Genomic DNA, 16,262 nt, shown 5'->3' with positions numbered 1-16,262 from the left:
GTCTTTTTCGAATAGTCTTCAAAGCAAAACTGATGAAATATTGGAGGAATATTTCACATATATTGGGAACACACACGCGACATACAAACACACACGACATTGCTCGCTTGCGCGAAAGCATTGAAATTTATTAAGTCGTAAGGATACAAACGAGGGAATATCCGCTCGATGAATGCTACACTGAATCCAGACACGATTATCGAAGCGGAAGCTCGTCCCCTCGCGTTTCCGACAAAATTGTGGAAAGCCGCATTTAAATTGAGATCAAGAACTTTGGACAGCACGAGGGATGGATTACGAAGTCATGTCATCGCTTATAATCGAGCAAAACGATAGGACAATAAAGAGCAAGCGTCCTGTTCATTGTCGATCGTATGAATTGGTATCGGTAGAATTGATGATCGGTCAATTATGATGAAAGGAACGAAAGCAGAAATGGGGCCGCGCGTCACATTGGCTTCGATTTTGTATGAGAGATCAGGCGATTTTATTGAGCTTACGCTGATGCATATCGATGGGACGGGCAGTGGAAAGCGAGAGCTTTTTTATGGCGAAAAAAGGCAATAAGAGCAGAGTGCACGGCGAGACTAGAATTTCGCATTCGGGAACGAGGACAGTGTCGCGTAGATGGTAGTTATGGATAGCTACGAGAGCGAAACGATTGAATTGGTGACGCGATGCCGTCCAACTATTCCCATATCGCAGCTAGAAATCGTACGTGAGTGAAATTAACGATTGGCAAAATCAGGCATGCGAAACATACAGGGCATAAAAGTTATGACACACAAAAAAAAGCTTAAGTAAGGGCTATCGTACATACTTTTCGTAATAGTAACCGTAAGACGTACCGTAAGAATTAATCAATTGCAGCCAAGAATTGTCAAAAATGTTCATCTTTGATTGAATCTATTACAGAAACTTATGATGCCTCAAAAACTGAAGGGATTTTTGAGATATCATAACGAAAAATTTGCAATAAAATTTTTATACTTTAATAAAAGTTTGTTACAATTGGACGCTTGCACTGTGTGCGGCAGTCCTAAGACATAAGTAATGTGTATAAACGAATCAGTCAGTCACAATAGAGGACATAAGGCAATAACGTAAGCAATAGCAAATAAAAAATGTTGATTTGCTTACGGCTTACGTTTTGTTGCTCACATTTTTCTAAGTACCAGCATTAAAATTCAACAGATTTGAATAAATACCGCGTTAAATCTTCTGTCAATGCATAATTTTTCTGCTTTTCACTACCGTGTTTCCTAAAACCGTGTTTATGCTAAAAATGTAAAAGTAATGTGAAACAAAATCTGCCAAACTGTTCTTTCTTGTTCAAAGGGTGGGGTTTTTGAGACGTCATAACAAAATTTGCACAAAAATATAAAAATTCTTACTGTTTAAATTTCGATAATAATTTGCTACTCGTACATTGACAGAAGGATTAATTTGACTAACAAAATGAAATCTTAGTACCTATTAATTAGGGACTATTAAGCGAGTTCTCAACAGGTTGTTAAGACAGACATAAAACTGCGTTACGTTAAAAAGTCTTAAATTTAGATGAAGCATTTCTTTTTAGCGAAAGGAAATTAACTATTACTCTTGTAAGCAAGAATTGAATGATATATATGGTATTCAAAATTAACGTTCAGTCAAAAGTTGAAAGGGAACACCGAATCTTATCCAGAGAAATATTTACAATATCAAATAAATATTTTCCCTTCGGACTGGGTGTCTTAACTTTCATCGCGTGAACGGCGAGAAGGATAGTCTTAGACGATAAAATCCTCTTTGTTTATTCATAATGTAATACTGCCGTCGGAAGAATTTCTTCGTGAAGGCAGAGTCGATATAGATACAATAAAAAGTACCGCGCGGGGTGCGTGAATAAGTCAGGAATGGGCAGGCACGCCGCCCCTTATTCGGACGTATTCGAAGGGGAATATCTGCTGACAAATCGATTCTCATAGGCCACACACTCGTTGCTTGTGGGATTGTGTTTCGCGCGGCCGCCTGCGCACGTGGGTTTCAGAAGGAAAAAACCAACAAGACGAATGCGAGGATAGTCTTACCAAATAAATAAACCATACCGGCCCAACAATTGCGAGTTCCGGCCAGACCTTTCGAACTCTCAAACTTGGAATCATTTACGAACATGGGTGGCTAGGCTGTCGCGATCCCGACACGAGATAAATCGCGTGTGAAGGTATCGTGCTATGCCGCAAACCACGACATGGAACAATATTTCTCGCTTCGCTCGCGGCTCTCTATCGATATTGTGTGCCGTGTAGTAAACTTCGTAATCGTGTTTAGCTGAACTTTTCGTTTCGGCGTTCCAACATGCTTCTACAACTCAGTACCCTCCGATCGATGCTACAGGCCGTGAAGAAAAGTGAATGTACATGTATTGAAAATCGTGCGCACCAATCTCGATCTACAAGTTTGAAAAAGAAAAAAAATGACATTACAGTAGGGCAAATCTAGTCAATCTTAGTTTTCGGTATCGAATGTCGAATGTATGTAGGACACGGAAATTGTATTTCCGTTAATCTTCCGACTGCCCGACGATGCTGAACTGTAAGATCAAATATGTAAGATCAAACAGTGTGCTGCTTCAGTAAAGTAACTCCAAATTGAATACTTGAATGCTTGCCGAGATACCGAAGAAAAGCGGTTGATTTCCGATAGAGAGTTGCACATACGATTCGGATAAATGGACGATACTGGCACTGATAAATGGAATCATCGCAAGATACATCCCAATTATAAACACAAATCACTATTTCGAAGTTAGGCGGGTCAGCCTCGCTCGATAAACAGCAACATCCTGCTCGATCTCCATGCTCATTAGCAGCGACTGTTGTGCAATCCGTGCGTCATCTCTGCATCTATCTACCTATATCTATATATCACTGTACGACGATCGATCGGCGGAGCATGTATACGTGTCGGGAAGTTCCTTCTAAGAGCGTTGCTCTGTCGCGCGCGGCTGCGGCCGTCTCGACGCTGGACGACGCCCGGAAACTTGCAATGCAAACTCGCAACAAGTTGCATTTAAAATCCGCACCTACTGTCAGTCCGTTGAAGCAGTTGCTCGACAGTTTCGTCTCTTTTCTTCTCCTTCCATTCTCCTCCGCTCGCCTGGCACATCGCCTCTCCCTGGAAGACCCGTCAAATCGCCGAGTATTCTCGACTGATTCGGGCTATTCAGACAAGAGCTCGTCCGAGATTTCCCGTTCGCTCGGCCCCAGGATTATCCAAGATGAAATTCGTTATGAATTCATTCGGGGGTACTACGCGGCTCGAATCAAGCTACGTTTAATACTGCCATGACAATCTTCTGGCTGTCTTGACAGCTGGTAATTATTAACGAGATTAACTCGCTCGTTTCAGGATGAACGTGGATGGAGAGTAACGTAGGATTGGTCGGTCGTATCTATTTTTGGATGTCGCGGCGTCATCTACTTTATTCATGCGCTTCAGTAATTTTTATACGCGCTCATTAATTCGGTTCCGTCTTTATAGTAGTCAGTTGAGAAGCGTACAGTTTCCCTCGCAAACGCGAATTAAAAGGCGTTGCACTTTGACTTACGACTCCTCGCGAAGAGGAAATCCAGTTAAGCAGCGGGCCACGTGGAATTACCGGAATTTCTCGACCGAAAGCTTCGAAGATGAAGAGCACTCGCCTCACGAAGCGAACGCTTTTAGCACCTTACCTCGGTAAAGTAAAGAGAGAAGATAGAAAGAGAAAGAAAACTTTCAATCGTGAAAAATTTCTAACTGGCGATGTAAAAAGAAAAATGTCACAGGAGGTCAGTTCCCGTAAGAATGTGCCAAGATGAAATGTTAGTTCGCGAATGTCGAATTAGATTTTTTCAACTTTCCTCGTTCAATTGATAATCAATCGGAATATCCTTCGAATAATGAGAGTATGCGTGGCGAATGAGCAAAGTCGCAAATAAATGCATATACGGCCGTTAAAGAGGTCGGCTCTTTAACTGCGTATACGTTTCTTCCCCGAGTCAGACGCACAGTGAAAACACAATAACTCGCGGCAATCATTAAATTTAATTGACAGTGGAATAACGTAGAAGCTTGTCGCTAATTAAGACCACGATGAGCATTCGCGCGTGCCTGACGAGTCTGCTTCTGTTTCCTCTCTCTTTTTCTTTTTCATCTATCAATTCTGCAATTGTCTCTAACGCTATGAATGTTCATGCACAACTTTTTTTCCGTTTGAACAAAACGTGCCATGAACACGCCTTCGAACCAGCTAACACGTTGACGGTGATTAAATAAGGTAGTTGGCAGTTTCGTATAAATGGAACAACACGGTGATTATCCAAATAAGCTTCATTATCTATGAAAATAGGATTAAATCAGTCATTTTGAAACTAGAAAATAATGAATGTGTAATTAATAACTTGGATATTAAGAACGATAATCATTAACTTTTTATTACTTAATTATCCCGTTGATCCACTTATTGAAAACGCTCATTTAAGCTCTGGATAAATTTTATAATCAATTTTGAATCAGCATGAGATTGCGCTTTAAATTTTTGGCCAAAGCGATTCTAAACATCCGCGAGATTAATGAAACCAAGTTGTATCTCAAATTAATCTTTTTGACGTGAATCCATGAGAAATGTTCATTAACACCTCCCGCTGTATCTACGCTGCGTGGGGATAAATAAACGTTTGCGTTTTTTCTGCCATTACAATTACGCGACATTTCTGTGACGTCAGGAAGAAGAGAATTGTTGGCAAAATCGCCGCCAGTCGCCGAGGAAACTGGGTGAAAATTACGAATTGTGGACCGGAGGGTGCGCGAGCGCCGCCGAGCGATGGATTTTGTGCTGCTGCTCCTCGTGATGCTGCTGAGGCAAGAGGGTGAGTGCTTTCACTTATGCTAGCTGCTGCGCTTTCGAGCGCACGAATGCACACCGGTCTCATTCCATGAATGCGTGCTGTCCTTCCACTATATCTGCTTTAAAGAATGAACATCCTTCTTCTATCCTCTTCCCATTTTTTTCGTTTTTCAACGATGACTTCCTTTTTTTTTACTCACGCCTAAGGATGCTAACTACGGCGTTATATTTTAAGTACGTGCTCCGAACCACAAAGACTGCGAAAGACCATTCGCGAGAATTGATCTTGCTCGTGAAAATCCCTTAAGCCTTAAAACCGTGATGAAAATCCGATTACATATTGTATGCATATTTTAAACTATCGTGCAGCAAATCTGACACATCGAAATGTCTGTTGGCTGAATTATGCATATGAATATATGTACATTTCTGTCCATTACGGAAATAAGTATGTACACGTATATAGATATAGTACAAGTATTGTGGAGACAAGTATTGCAAAACATAGAGATATTGTCATTCTCCAATCTATTAATATAGATCTACGCCATGTAGAAATTAAACTGATTCTGATAGTAATTACATTATTCAGTTATATTATTTAAATATAATGAGTGTAATTAAGATTGAATATGTGATTGAGATAATTTCTGTATACATCTATACTTCATATAGTAACCATCCTTTTTTCACACATCATGCCATTACGATGTAATATAAAATTCTATCGATTGAATATTATTATTATCTAATCGATAAAATATAATATAAAATTTATTATCTTAATGAGAGTCAGGTGAATTGTATTACTATTTTTTTTATCAAAAGAATGGAATAATACTATTTGCAAGAATTATTAGAAACTACTACAATTTTCATCAGTGCAGAGCGAGAAATAATTAAATAAACGCGAGTAAATACAGTGTGAAACGCAGCTTTGCATCACCATAATTTATAATTACATAATTTGAAATAATCCGGCTTGGATAGAATTGCAATCGGAAGGGATAGTTTTCACGAGTTGTGCGGCTATCATATCGTAAATAAAACATTGCTGTTGAAATTATAACTTAATAACAGCGTGCTTGACGCCACTCAGTTCTACCACAAATCATTAAATTACCAGGGCCAATAAAATATATGATACTTCGAAGCGATATCAAAAGCGACATTTGCAAACTGATACCGTGACATTTCGCGTACGAATTACAAACTCAGGCTTGATACAGAACACCAATCAAGCTTGTAGATGATAGTTTCGCTTTCCTCACGATCCGTCTTTAATAGTCGGGTTCAAGATCGTCGTCATTAGCTAGCCCCCTCTGGCTAAGGTATATATAGTTCATTGGGTCTATCACGAAGAGCATAACAGCCGAAGATGCGTACGTTGCAGACGCGTAGAGGTTCTCAAACTTTAATATCTCGACTCCGCCGCCATGAGATACATAAATTTATTTAAAGCTTTCACGACGGTGCATAATTTGGTGCGCGATAAAGCGCGAGTTTTATGACGCGTCTCGGGATAATGCGCTTTAAAAACAACTAACGTGTAATAAGAATACGTGCAAGTTGCATAATTCACTGCGAAAACGACGTCTAAGAAACGATTACGTCCCATAACAGATCAAATATTCACGTCAGTATAGAATTACGAGGTACATTTAAATGAATATATAACATGTTCTTTTAATAGCAAAAGGTTATATTTAATTTTCACTGAACTATTAATTTTCACAGAACGGACGGAAAGGAAATAAATCAACCTACAAAATTGGTTAGAAAGCACCATTAAAAATTAAATAAAACATTTTGCGTCTTAAACACTGTAAAACACGTCTTGTAAATTATTCCTCTCCGTTGTTAAGAATTAAACAATGTGATATCTTCTAGGTTTCCGGAAAACAATTTTCATCTTCTTTTCTTTCTTTTTATTTATTTCAATTTATTATTTCAAGAGAACTGATTAGAAAATTCCAGTTGCTAGCGTAAATAGTACTTTGAGAATCACTGACGTGTATATACATATATATATGTATATAGCTAGCTACAACTCATCTCTTCACTAAAGTTTCCTCTACCCATTCTATACCCAAGTATCTGATAGCTCTTGTAATTTCCAAATGGCCGTTCTCCATCTCGTTTGTGTCGTTCTTTTTTGATGATCAGTTCTTTCTTTCTCGGTTTAGTCTCCAATCTGAACCCTAACGAGGGCGAAAAGCTAAAGGTTGAGTTCATTTCAAGAGCAAGGAAAGAACAGTTTAAAAATGACGCTGTTTCTAATTACATTTCGCTCGTTCCTTCCCGGTTATCACAATTTCAACGGGGGTGCACACAGTGCAAAAAAGGACAAAAGTCAAACGAGGGTGAATAAGGAACTTGAGAGAAATAGAAAGAGAGAGTCGAGGGTGCGCTTTGAGTAAGAGAGCAGAGTGCAGGATGGCTAGGATTTATTACGTTCCGGTAGGCGGACGAGGGAGAAGCGGCGAGGAAGCAAGCGTTACACCGTGGCGGAATAAAAATCTCACGTTAAGACAAGGCAAATGGTGTAACAGTCAAAATTAAATGGGCAGAGACGAAACGAGCTTGGGAGCAGTTAAAAGGTTACGATCGACGAGAGATTAAGTAACCGCGAATGCGAAGATATTTTCTATATCAACTATCGATGAATATCTGGCGGAAATGATCTGAGATTTGGTCTTTGTCACATCTAGAGACTCTATAGCTAGAGTTTGGCCACGAATAATTTTGTCAAAATAAGAGTGAGAAAAAAGAATATATATATATACTGCCTTTTTTATATGTGCTTTATTCTAACTTATGTTATCTAACTTATTCATTTCATAACTTACTGAAGTTGACAAAAACGTCAGACCAATCCAAAGTTTGTCATCTCGTGGCCAGACTCTGTTATAGGGTCTATAGTCACGTTGACATGTGAAATAACGGTCCGCGGTTATGAAATCTCGTGACAGTAAAGTTTGACGTGTATGTCTCGCGAACGAAGAATCAAATAGAACGCAGACTTCGTAAAATGAGTACCAAGAACAATATAGAAAACATGGACCAGATGGGAATCATCAATTTTTGCTAACCAGAATTATTTTTATACACAAATGCTGATAAATTAATTGACAAGGAACGATGACAATCAACTGACAATGAATAATGTTAAAATATTCTGTTTATTCCGACTTTATAAACAATTTCTGTGAGAGCAGTATAGGGAGCTTAAACAGAGCTCTCTATAGATGCAAAGGAATACGAGAACGCAGAAACGAGCTGATAAAATAATAAAGAAACTACGTTCTTTCTCGGGAATCGTACGGAGAGCTTTTTTTTATATCGGCTGTATCCTCGGCAGGAAATGAAAAGCGTTTCGACCAAAGAGAGTAAAGTACATCGTCCCATACGTATCAATATGGAGAACGTGTGCACTACGATGTACCTGATATAAAATTTTAAAATTGTAAACTTGAAGTCTATACACATATATAAAGCGAGTGCCCGCATTCAGTTGGTTAGCATAAATAAATAAAAGATGCGTTGAACACCCCGATGTCGGAAGCTTTTCCTTCTCGAAGTTGTCCGCGAAAATCGCAAATCGAATTAATTAGATAATTAAGAAAATAAAATAAAAAATGGTTGTAATTTAAAAAAAAGTATTTGACAAATTTTTAATTATATTTCATATATATTTTTAATACTTTGAAAGATCTTTAACGTTTTTTACTTAAAAAATAATATTCGATAAGAAAAATGATATTAAGAAGTGACAAAGTTTTTTGAATTAATAAAGTTTATATCTGTGAATGAAAAAAAAAAAGAAAAATCTCATAGAAATTCGATCAATCTACAATTTCTATCCGATATTTCAGATTGCTCGAACTGTTGCGAAAGAAATTTCTTTTTTGCTTTTTCATTCGCGCATGTAAACTTCTATTAATTCAGAAAACTTTATTCTCTCTTTTATGTATAAAGATTGTTCTATAAATCTATCTGTTGTGAGTAAATTCTTTTACCTATTATATTAGTTATAATAAATTTTCTTTATTATGTAGAGAGAAGAAGAGAGGTGGTATTATGGCCAGTATATATAATATATATATATATTGTGGCCTCCCTTAATATCTCCGCTATTATATGGCGAAAGTAGGAAAATATCCTAATGATTACTTGGAATTATTTATTCAGCAGCTCGCCGTTATATAATTACGCTAATATACCAATACTCAATAGCCAGCAATTATTATAACACATTTTTACTTTCAAATATTTCAAAACATTTTTGAGGTACATTTTAGCATTTAATTATTTTCTCATTTTCCTTAAACTTGAACGTATTATCATATGAAGATATGTATTTTTGAATGTGTTATTTGCTATTTAACATTTTATTTTTACTATATATATATATTTTGCGTTATGCAAATTTAAAAAATAGCATTGCATTTTGCTAATGTGACCCTATGGATATTGATTACTTACGACCTCTTCTTAGAGATTTTTATATAAAAATATTTTTTATTTGATAATCGATTGTAGCTCTACTGTTAATCTATAGTTTATATTACGTGTACTATTTTTAGTACAGAAATTTTAATACTAAGCAGCTTATATGCTGAAGTTATATGAATGTACAATATATACAATACATTCATTTGCATACATTTTAAAATGTTTTACTTTTTTGTTAATTTTGTGTAACCAAATACTGTTTTCTAAACAAAACTAATATTTTAAGGCTATTTTTATGGAAGGCCACATTATCACCCTTTTTTTTTTCTTCGACTCATGCGATGTCGCCATATTTTTATTAATAATCCTAAGTAATAAATATTTCATATTTGAATCTAGAATTGATTCAATAATATTTTAACATTTTTAACGAATGTAATTGTCAAGTTTTAAACTTAAATATTGATTATTAACAAAATTATTGTGTAAAATGTAACTGTCATGAATGTATGCAAATGAATGTATTACCATCTTCTCCTCTATATATACATATATGAATATCTTATTACGTTTTCAATTTAATTTTACCGATATAGCTTTTATAATAATAGTAAATGCACTCTGTTAATCCTTATTTTCTATTACAACACTCTTTATGTAAGTACTTTATTTCGTTGTTTTACAAATTGTTGATCCCAATGAAACGATAGATATTAGCAAACATTGTAGACAATTGATGCGCACATAGCACGAGCGTTAACAACCCTGTTGTCTCTGCTACTTGAGTGTAAAGAGAAGATACATCGAAGAGAAGGTTGGTAATTAAATTTCCTATGGGGAATTTGTTTTTCGTCTTGTTTGCTCAGACTCGAGGCTTTTGGACACACGATACCGCGCGTGTGTGCAAACACGCGGGTCAGTGCACAAAGTTCTCCGATTTACGACCCGGTCCGGAAACGACGAGCAACTCATTTAACGGCGCGCAGTTGCATCGTGAAACAGATTATCGAGTACTTTAACAATGATAGCGATAATATCAGCACATATATCTCGATTATGCATAGTACGGCCGCGCATACAAATGAATATTTAAAAAGGGTAATCAGGAGATAATATTTACGTGATTTTTCAAATATTTAATATCTTGGAGACTGAATCGCGTTATCATTATAATCGTAAAATTGTAAAAATAGCTCTTTACGACACCGGAAATCAGCTCTGTGCCAACAGGTGTGCGCGGTTACATAACACGCGGGACCGCGAATTAAGCGATCGCCCGAAACGATACACCGCGCACGTTATAAAGTGTCCGCGTCGACAAGCTTGGCAAATTGAAAAATCGAAGACCGAAAACTGGCGCCCGATTTGAAGGAGGAGAAAATGCAGCGCGACGCGCCTCAGGGCATTCCGGTATTTCGCCGACAATACCGTATGCATTTTCGCGTCTCGATGTAATAAAGCTGATGCAGAAATGCACGAAACTTAATTTCCCGTCCCTCGGCGCGGAGGTTGCTAGAATTTGAATTTTTCCGCGTGGTTTCGTATTCACGTCTAGTGAGAAATGGTTCGGTTTTTCAGAGAAAAAGTACACGGGCGTATAAAAATGTCGCAGAACGTAAAAAGCACGAGCGGAAGTTTCGCGCAAAAATTCAACGCTTCTCGTGTTGAACATTCGCGGACTCTCACATTGATGGCTAACTCCTTCGCGCGCGCGATGAAAATATGTCAAAGGAACGGAACTACCAAGTGTCGCGCCGTAATTTATCGATCGAGTCACAGAGAAAAAAGGTGAAAAATGAAGGCATGTGAAGGAAGCGCGATTGGATGATTGACGCGCGTAACGAAGATGAATTAAAGAGCCGGGCCGATTTATCCGGATGGCTATCGCGAAGGATCCTCGACAAATTTCCTCGCTCGCTCTAATACGAGAGGCAGATTTGCAACGCTGTCATTTATTTAAGCATGCGAGAAGTTGCCGATAAAATTGTAGAATACGAGAAGGAAAGAATAAAATAGAGAGAAAAGATTAAAATATTTATATTAAAATATAATATATTTATACAATGCGATTAGTTAATTAGGAAAACAATAATATAATAATAATAATTTATCAGTAAAATAATGCAGTAAAAAATATTTCCCATTTGTGTTGGAAACGGTGTTGGATTCAAGCCCTTGTTAAACTTTTGTGTTGAATTTTTTAACATATTCGAGTGTTAATTTAATATAATATGATTACGTTATTTAAATAGTTGTGTTACATTGATATTCAACATTTTTTAGTGTCAGAATAATACATTTTATGAGTAAGTGGACAAATAACATGAAAATAATTTAAAATATTTTAAACCGTAAATTCTAAGATGAGTGAATAAAATGTATTAATTTAACATATCATAAATATTATTTTTACAAAAAATGTATCTCCATGATTTTGTTTACAAATTGTGTCAGTATTATCTTTTTCGTGTTTATCTTCTTAAATAATATTTACGTTGTTGCCTTTTAACATAGTAATCTTGTGTTAAATTATCACAAATTTTCCAACGGTAAATAGATTCTAGTTGTCTATTTATCGATTCAGTAGGAGTTACACATATACGATTTACGTATCATTAATATATCACTACATAGTACTACATCGCACACATACCAATTTTCTAATTAACTAATCTTTCATATTAGGTATTTAAGCCTAATTCTAAAAATTCTATATTGTTTATAATACTTCAAATCAAGATTGTTTTACAAAACTTTTATATAAAGCAAATATTCTTATGAGTTAATGCCAGAAACTGATAAAAAAAACTGTAAGTCCCCAACTTTTTTTTTCATTTTTGATATAAAGTCGATCAATATGGATTATGTTATCGTTTATACTTTAATTATAAAACAATATATATTTTCTATACATAAAGGGAGCTAGAAAAATGCTTATTTGAAAAATAATTTGTATAATAACAGACGACTTTTTAAGATCTTTCTAAAAGGTTAAAATATATTTTGACATGTGTATATATAAATATATACGCGCGTGCAAAATTTGTCGCTATAAATTGTCCAATATGTGTAAATGCACCTCTGGCCAGACCTGTGGCAAACCGCTTTGAAATTCTCTCGCCGTTCGTTTACCAGTGAGAATGTAAACGTCCAGGCGTGCCGGACTTAAATCGAAAACGCACTCCAACGAGGCGAGTTATATCGCTTCCTCGCTCGGCCGCGCGACTCGCCGTCTCCCTAGAGCAGCCAGTCCGTTCGCCTGATGAAGATAAAACGGGATAATTATAGAGCCTATCGGGGATCGTGGCGCAGCTAAATTTCGTCGGGGCACGCGAGACCGTCGAACGTTGGGCGCGGCAATAAAGGGAAAACCGGAGCGTCGGCGGCGCGGCGCGCCGGCGACGAAAAAGAGACCGAAGAGAGAAGAATAAACCTGCGGATGTGCACAGCCGAAATAAAAAGCATGGTCGAGAGCATAGAAATAGTGCGGGCGCGAAAGAAGCGAGAGGCGCTTAATTTTTCATACGAAACGAGATAGCATCTGCGTTTGCCCGACCGCGCGTGCTCCATGGCCTCGCTAATTATTTCTAACTCATTCTTTTTTCATCCGTTTTTCTCTGTTCCGTGACTGCCGGATGCTGCTGGCAGATGCGGTTGCCACTGTTGCTGCTGCTGCCATTACTGCTCTTGTAGCTCGTGTTCAAGACGGTCGCTGTCACTGCTCGCAAACTTAACCCCCTCGCTAATCGTCTCATAGCACGCGAATTCCGCTTTCCGTCCCGCATCGTGTTTTCTCTCATTTTTCATTTTGTATTATCTATCGTATTCTACTCTAAAGAGAAAAACTGAGCTAACCCGCAACACCATTAAAATGATATTATCATGGCTATGATAGTCATTGAAGAAATCACGCCAAGTACTTATGAGACAGTTTAGTAGAAAACTCGTTGCTCGAAAATAGCTGCATTCATCTGATATTTTGTACATTTTAATACAAATTTTTTATATTTATGAAAGTGTCTTTTATAGTAATTTTTTATTGTAATAAGTATGTTACACTATTTTTAAGTTATAAATCTGTTTTAAAGATCTCATGTAATTAAAAAAGAATTAAAAGATGCACACACTAATTTAATTCTCGTCTCTTTCTCTCTTGCAAACTTTGTCTTGTTTTATTTTCTCTTACGAGGAAAAAAGAAGTTTCGAAGAAGTTTCTTTGCCGTAAGAAAGAAACTATTGATTGTAAATCGCAGTTTCAGTAATTACCCTAACGCAAGCTTTCGCCAAAGTGAGGCAGTATCGTCAAATTCTCGTTGGCTAAATGTAGCTCTAATAGCTTCTTCCACCTCTGATCTGTCGTATCCACCTTCTTTCGTCTTTTTCTTTCTCCACCACGTTTATTCCCTTAGCTTTCGTGAAAAGGCACTCGACCAAGTGCGATCTCAGCACTTTCTAGTCGTTTCCCCCGGTGTTTCGACCTACTCGAGACGGAAACGAAATGTCCTCGATGGGTCAAGCACAAGTTTCGTCTTCTTGCTAAAAAAAAAAAGAGCGAAGTACAATCAACTCAAAAATCTTAAACTGAGAAAAATGTTCTCGTTGTGCCAATAAGAAGTAAAAACAAAAAGAGATTTCTGATTACATGAATCAGATTTCTGATAGTTGTATTATAATTGAATTCTATCTCAATTAGAATGTTTAACAGATTTAACTGTAAACGTCTAATTTGTACTTTTTTGATTAAATTTATTAGAATTCCAATTAAATACAAGGCACTTGTTTCCAGTGTAGTTTTATTCCGGTGCTCTGATAGCTTTGTTTATTGAGAACATATCTTATTTATCTTTTATAAAATTATCTTTTTCTCGTTTATTATATAATATTTTTAATTTCAAAAGTGCATTTGCGAATTGATTGCACCAATAGATTTTGCATATCAATGCAAGGAGAGAAAGAGAGAGAGAGAGAGAGAAAAGTATTATTATTTAACACCCTAGAAAGTAATTTTTAGTTCCAATTTTTTATATTCACGAAATTCCTATGCAATTCCATCCGCATGCTGATTAATCTCCTTGACGTTGAAAATGGTTCTAAATCCATTCTTTATTCTTGTATAAAATTATGACTACTGCTGCGATAAAATTATATTTCACGCTACACTTTTAAAACATAAGAAAAATAATGAACTACGAACTAGAATCGCGCAGCCTCGTCATCGAATAATAATCAATGGACGAAAGAACGCGTTCGATAATAACGGCTGAAGAACTTTTGACGATAATAGTACATTACGGGATCCACGTTCGATTTAATTTTCGCGATTTTTACTTCCGGGATGCTAATGGCACCAGTTTAAAAGTCGGCCCCCACCGTCTTTATCGGTAACTTCTTTCATTATACGAATAGTTACGCTTGCATATTTTATATCTCCGACTTTTACTCCCAACCAACCTACTTTTTTTCTCACCAGTTCCATACTTTGTTACCTCTTCGTCTTCCCGTTTCTCTTCCCTCTCGTAAAGCTCCTTTCGCGGAGAAGGTAAATTTAAGTCTCGATCTAACGACTCCGCAAGAAAATCTCGCGATCATGGAGCAATCGAAGACGTTCATTTCCGCCAAACGTGACGCTGAGAACTATTTCGTGTCGCATTACGGGCGCGGCTTTCAAATCGCGGGATCGAACTCGCATCGGTGCTTTAATCGACGACAAAATCGATACGCTTGCCAATCCACGACCAAATAATTGACATTATATAAAGTATTCAGGTTGCAATCGCCGGGGTCGTTTAAGCCCGGCGCTCGTGCGGTAGTAATTTTCAATTCCGCGGGAAACGAAATGTCATAACGTTGTCACGCGAAACGACGTTAATGGTGAAACAAAGTGACGGGTTTAAAAGGGTGTAACGGAATGCAAAATTATCGGTGAATTTGTCAGAACTCAATTTAAAGCAATTTGCGCTTGCTCGCGCGCGAGCGCGCTTGACGTTTTCCCACAAATAAACAACGAAGCCGAACGATCGGATATTGCTCGAACAAGCTTATATATTACATTTCTCTTGTGTACATCTCTGTGTTACAATCGTCCCCTTTTATGCCTCAACGTTTGAATTAGCATTAATGATTTAAGTGAGAGCATTGCTTTTACAGATTATCGATAACTTGTATTACCTAATATGATAAAGACGATCTATTAAAATTACAGCAAATGTACAAAGAAACGTAGTTAAAGGACTTGATCAGTTCATACAGTGTGCCGTCGAGCATTATTTTCAGTTCATCGCGCAGAATTGCTTCATCCTGCATTATATTATACGTTTAAAATAGATTAACGAATATCGATCCGCAATGTAATTTTGTTACCGTCGTCGTCTGGCCAGGTTAAAATCGCTTGGCAGACTAGAGGTACGATTTACGATCTTTCTAAATACGATTTACGTTAGCATTTACCGTAGTAACGAATATTAAAATAATCCCGAGATAGATGATGCCGAAATTAATTTCATCTAAACGGATCTCCGTTACGTACATATACATATGCATATACATATACATTACCGCAGCTTTTTCGATTTCCACAGACCGACTGACACACGATATAAAACAGTCTAATGAAGATTCCGCTCATTAACATCTGACTAACGAGCACATTCCGACTGAAGAACCGTACGACAAGGGTATTAAGCTCGCTCAGCCTGCTCGTATACTTGTATGTGTTTGATCTCACAATCGGATATTATTATTATTTCTTTTTTTATTTTCTTTCATGCGCGATTTTCAGCGCACACCGCAGCGGCACCATCTCGGTGGTTTATCTGTCGTAAAGCAAACGTCGGCGATGCCGTCGCCGCGCCGGCAGGACGGACGATGTAATTAAAGGTGGCACTGTCATTGCGCGCGGCGGAACACAGTCGTACAATTACGACGAATAAAATTTAAC

At 37.2% G+C, this 16,262-nt stretch overlaps 2 protein-coding genes across 4 annotated transcripts in view; one reads left to right on the top strand and one right to left on the bottom strand.

The window, feature by feature from the left end:
• Rh5 (Rhodopsin 5) overlaps positions 1-16,262 on the bottom strand; it is a 273,046-nt gene that overhangs the window by 36,513 nt on the left and 220,271 nt on the right. The gene's annotated exons all lie outside the window — the stretch shown is intronic.
• LOC105150411 (cell adhesion molecule 2) overlaps positions 1-16,262 on the top strand; it is a 95,961-nt gene that overhangs the window by 1,910 nt on the left and 77,789 nt on the right. For 2 of the 3 annotated variants that reach the window (XM_087410833.1, XM_011063462.2), the window contains exon 2: positions 4,749-4,892. In XM_087410833.1, coding sequence (XP_087266959.1) covers positions 4,847-4,892 — 46 coding nt within the window. In that variant the 5' untranslated portion in view covers positions 4,749-4,846. Of the gene's footprint in view, positions 1-4,273; positions 4,335-4,748; positions 4,893-16,262 lie in introns of those variants that run through there. The other variant, XM_087410832.1, reaches the window with a different exon arrangement.

The sequence above is a fragment of the Acromyrmex echinatior genome, chromosome 10, assembly GCF_024713525.1.
Source record: "Acromyrmex echinatior isolate Ae372 chromosome 10, ASM2471352v2, whole genome shotgun sequence".
NCBI classification, from domain to species: domain Eukaryota; kingdom Metazoa; phylum Arthropoda; class Insecta; order Hymenoptera; family Formicidae; genus Acromyrmex; species Acromyrmex echinatior.
This window is presented reverse-complemented; position numbering and strand designations above follow the sequence as displayed.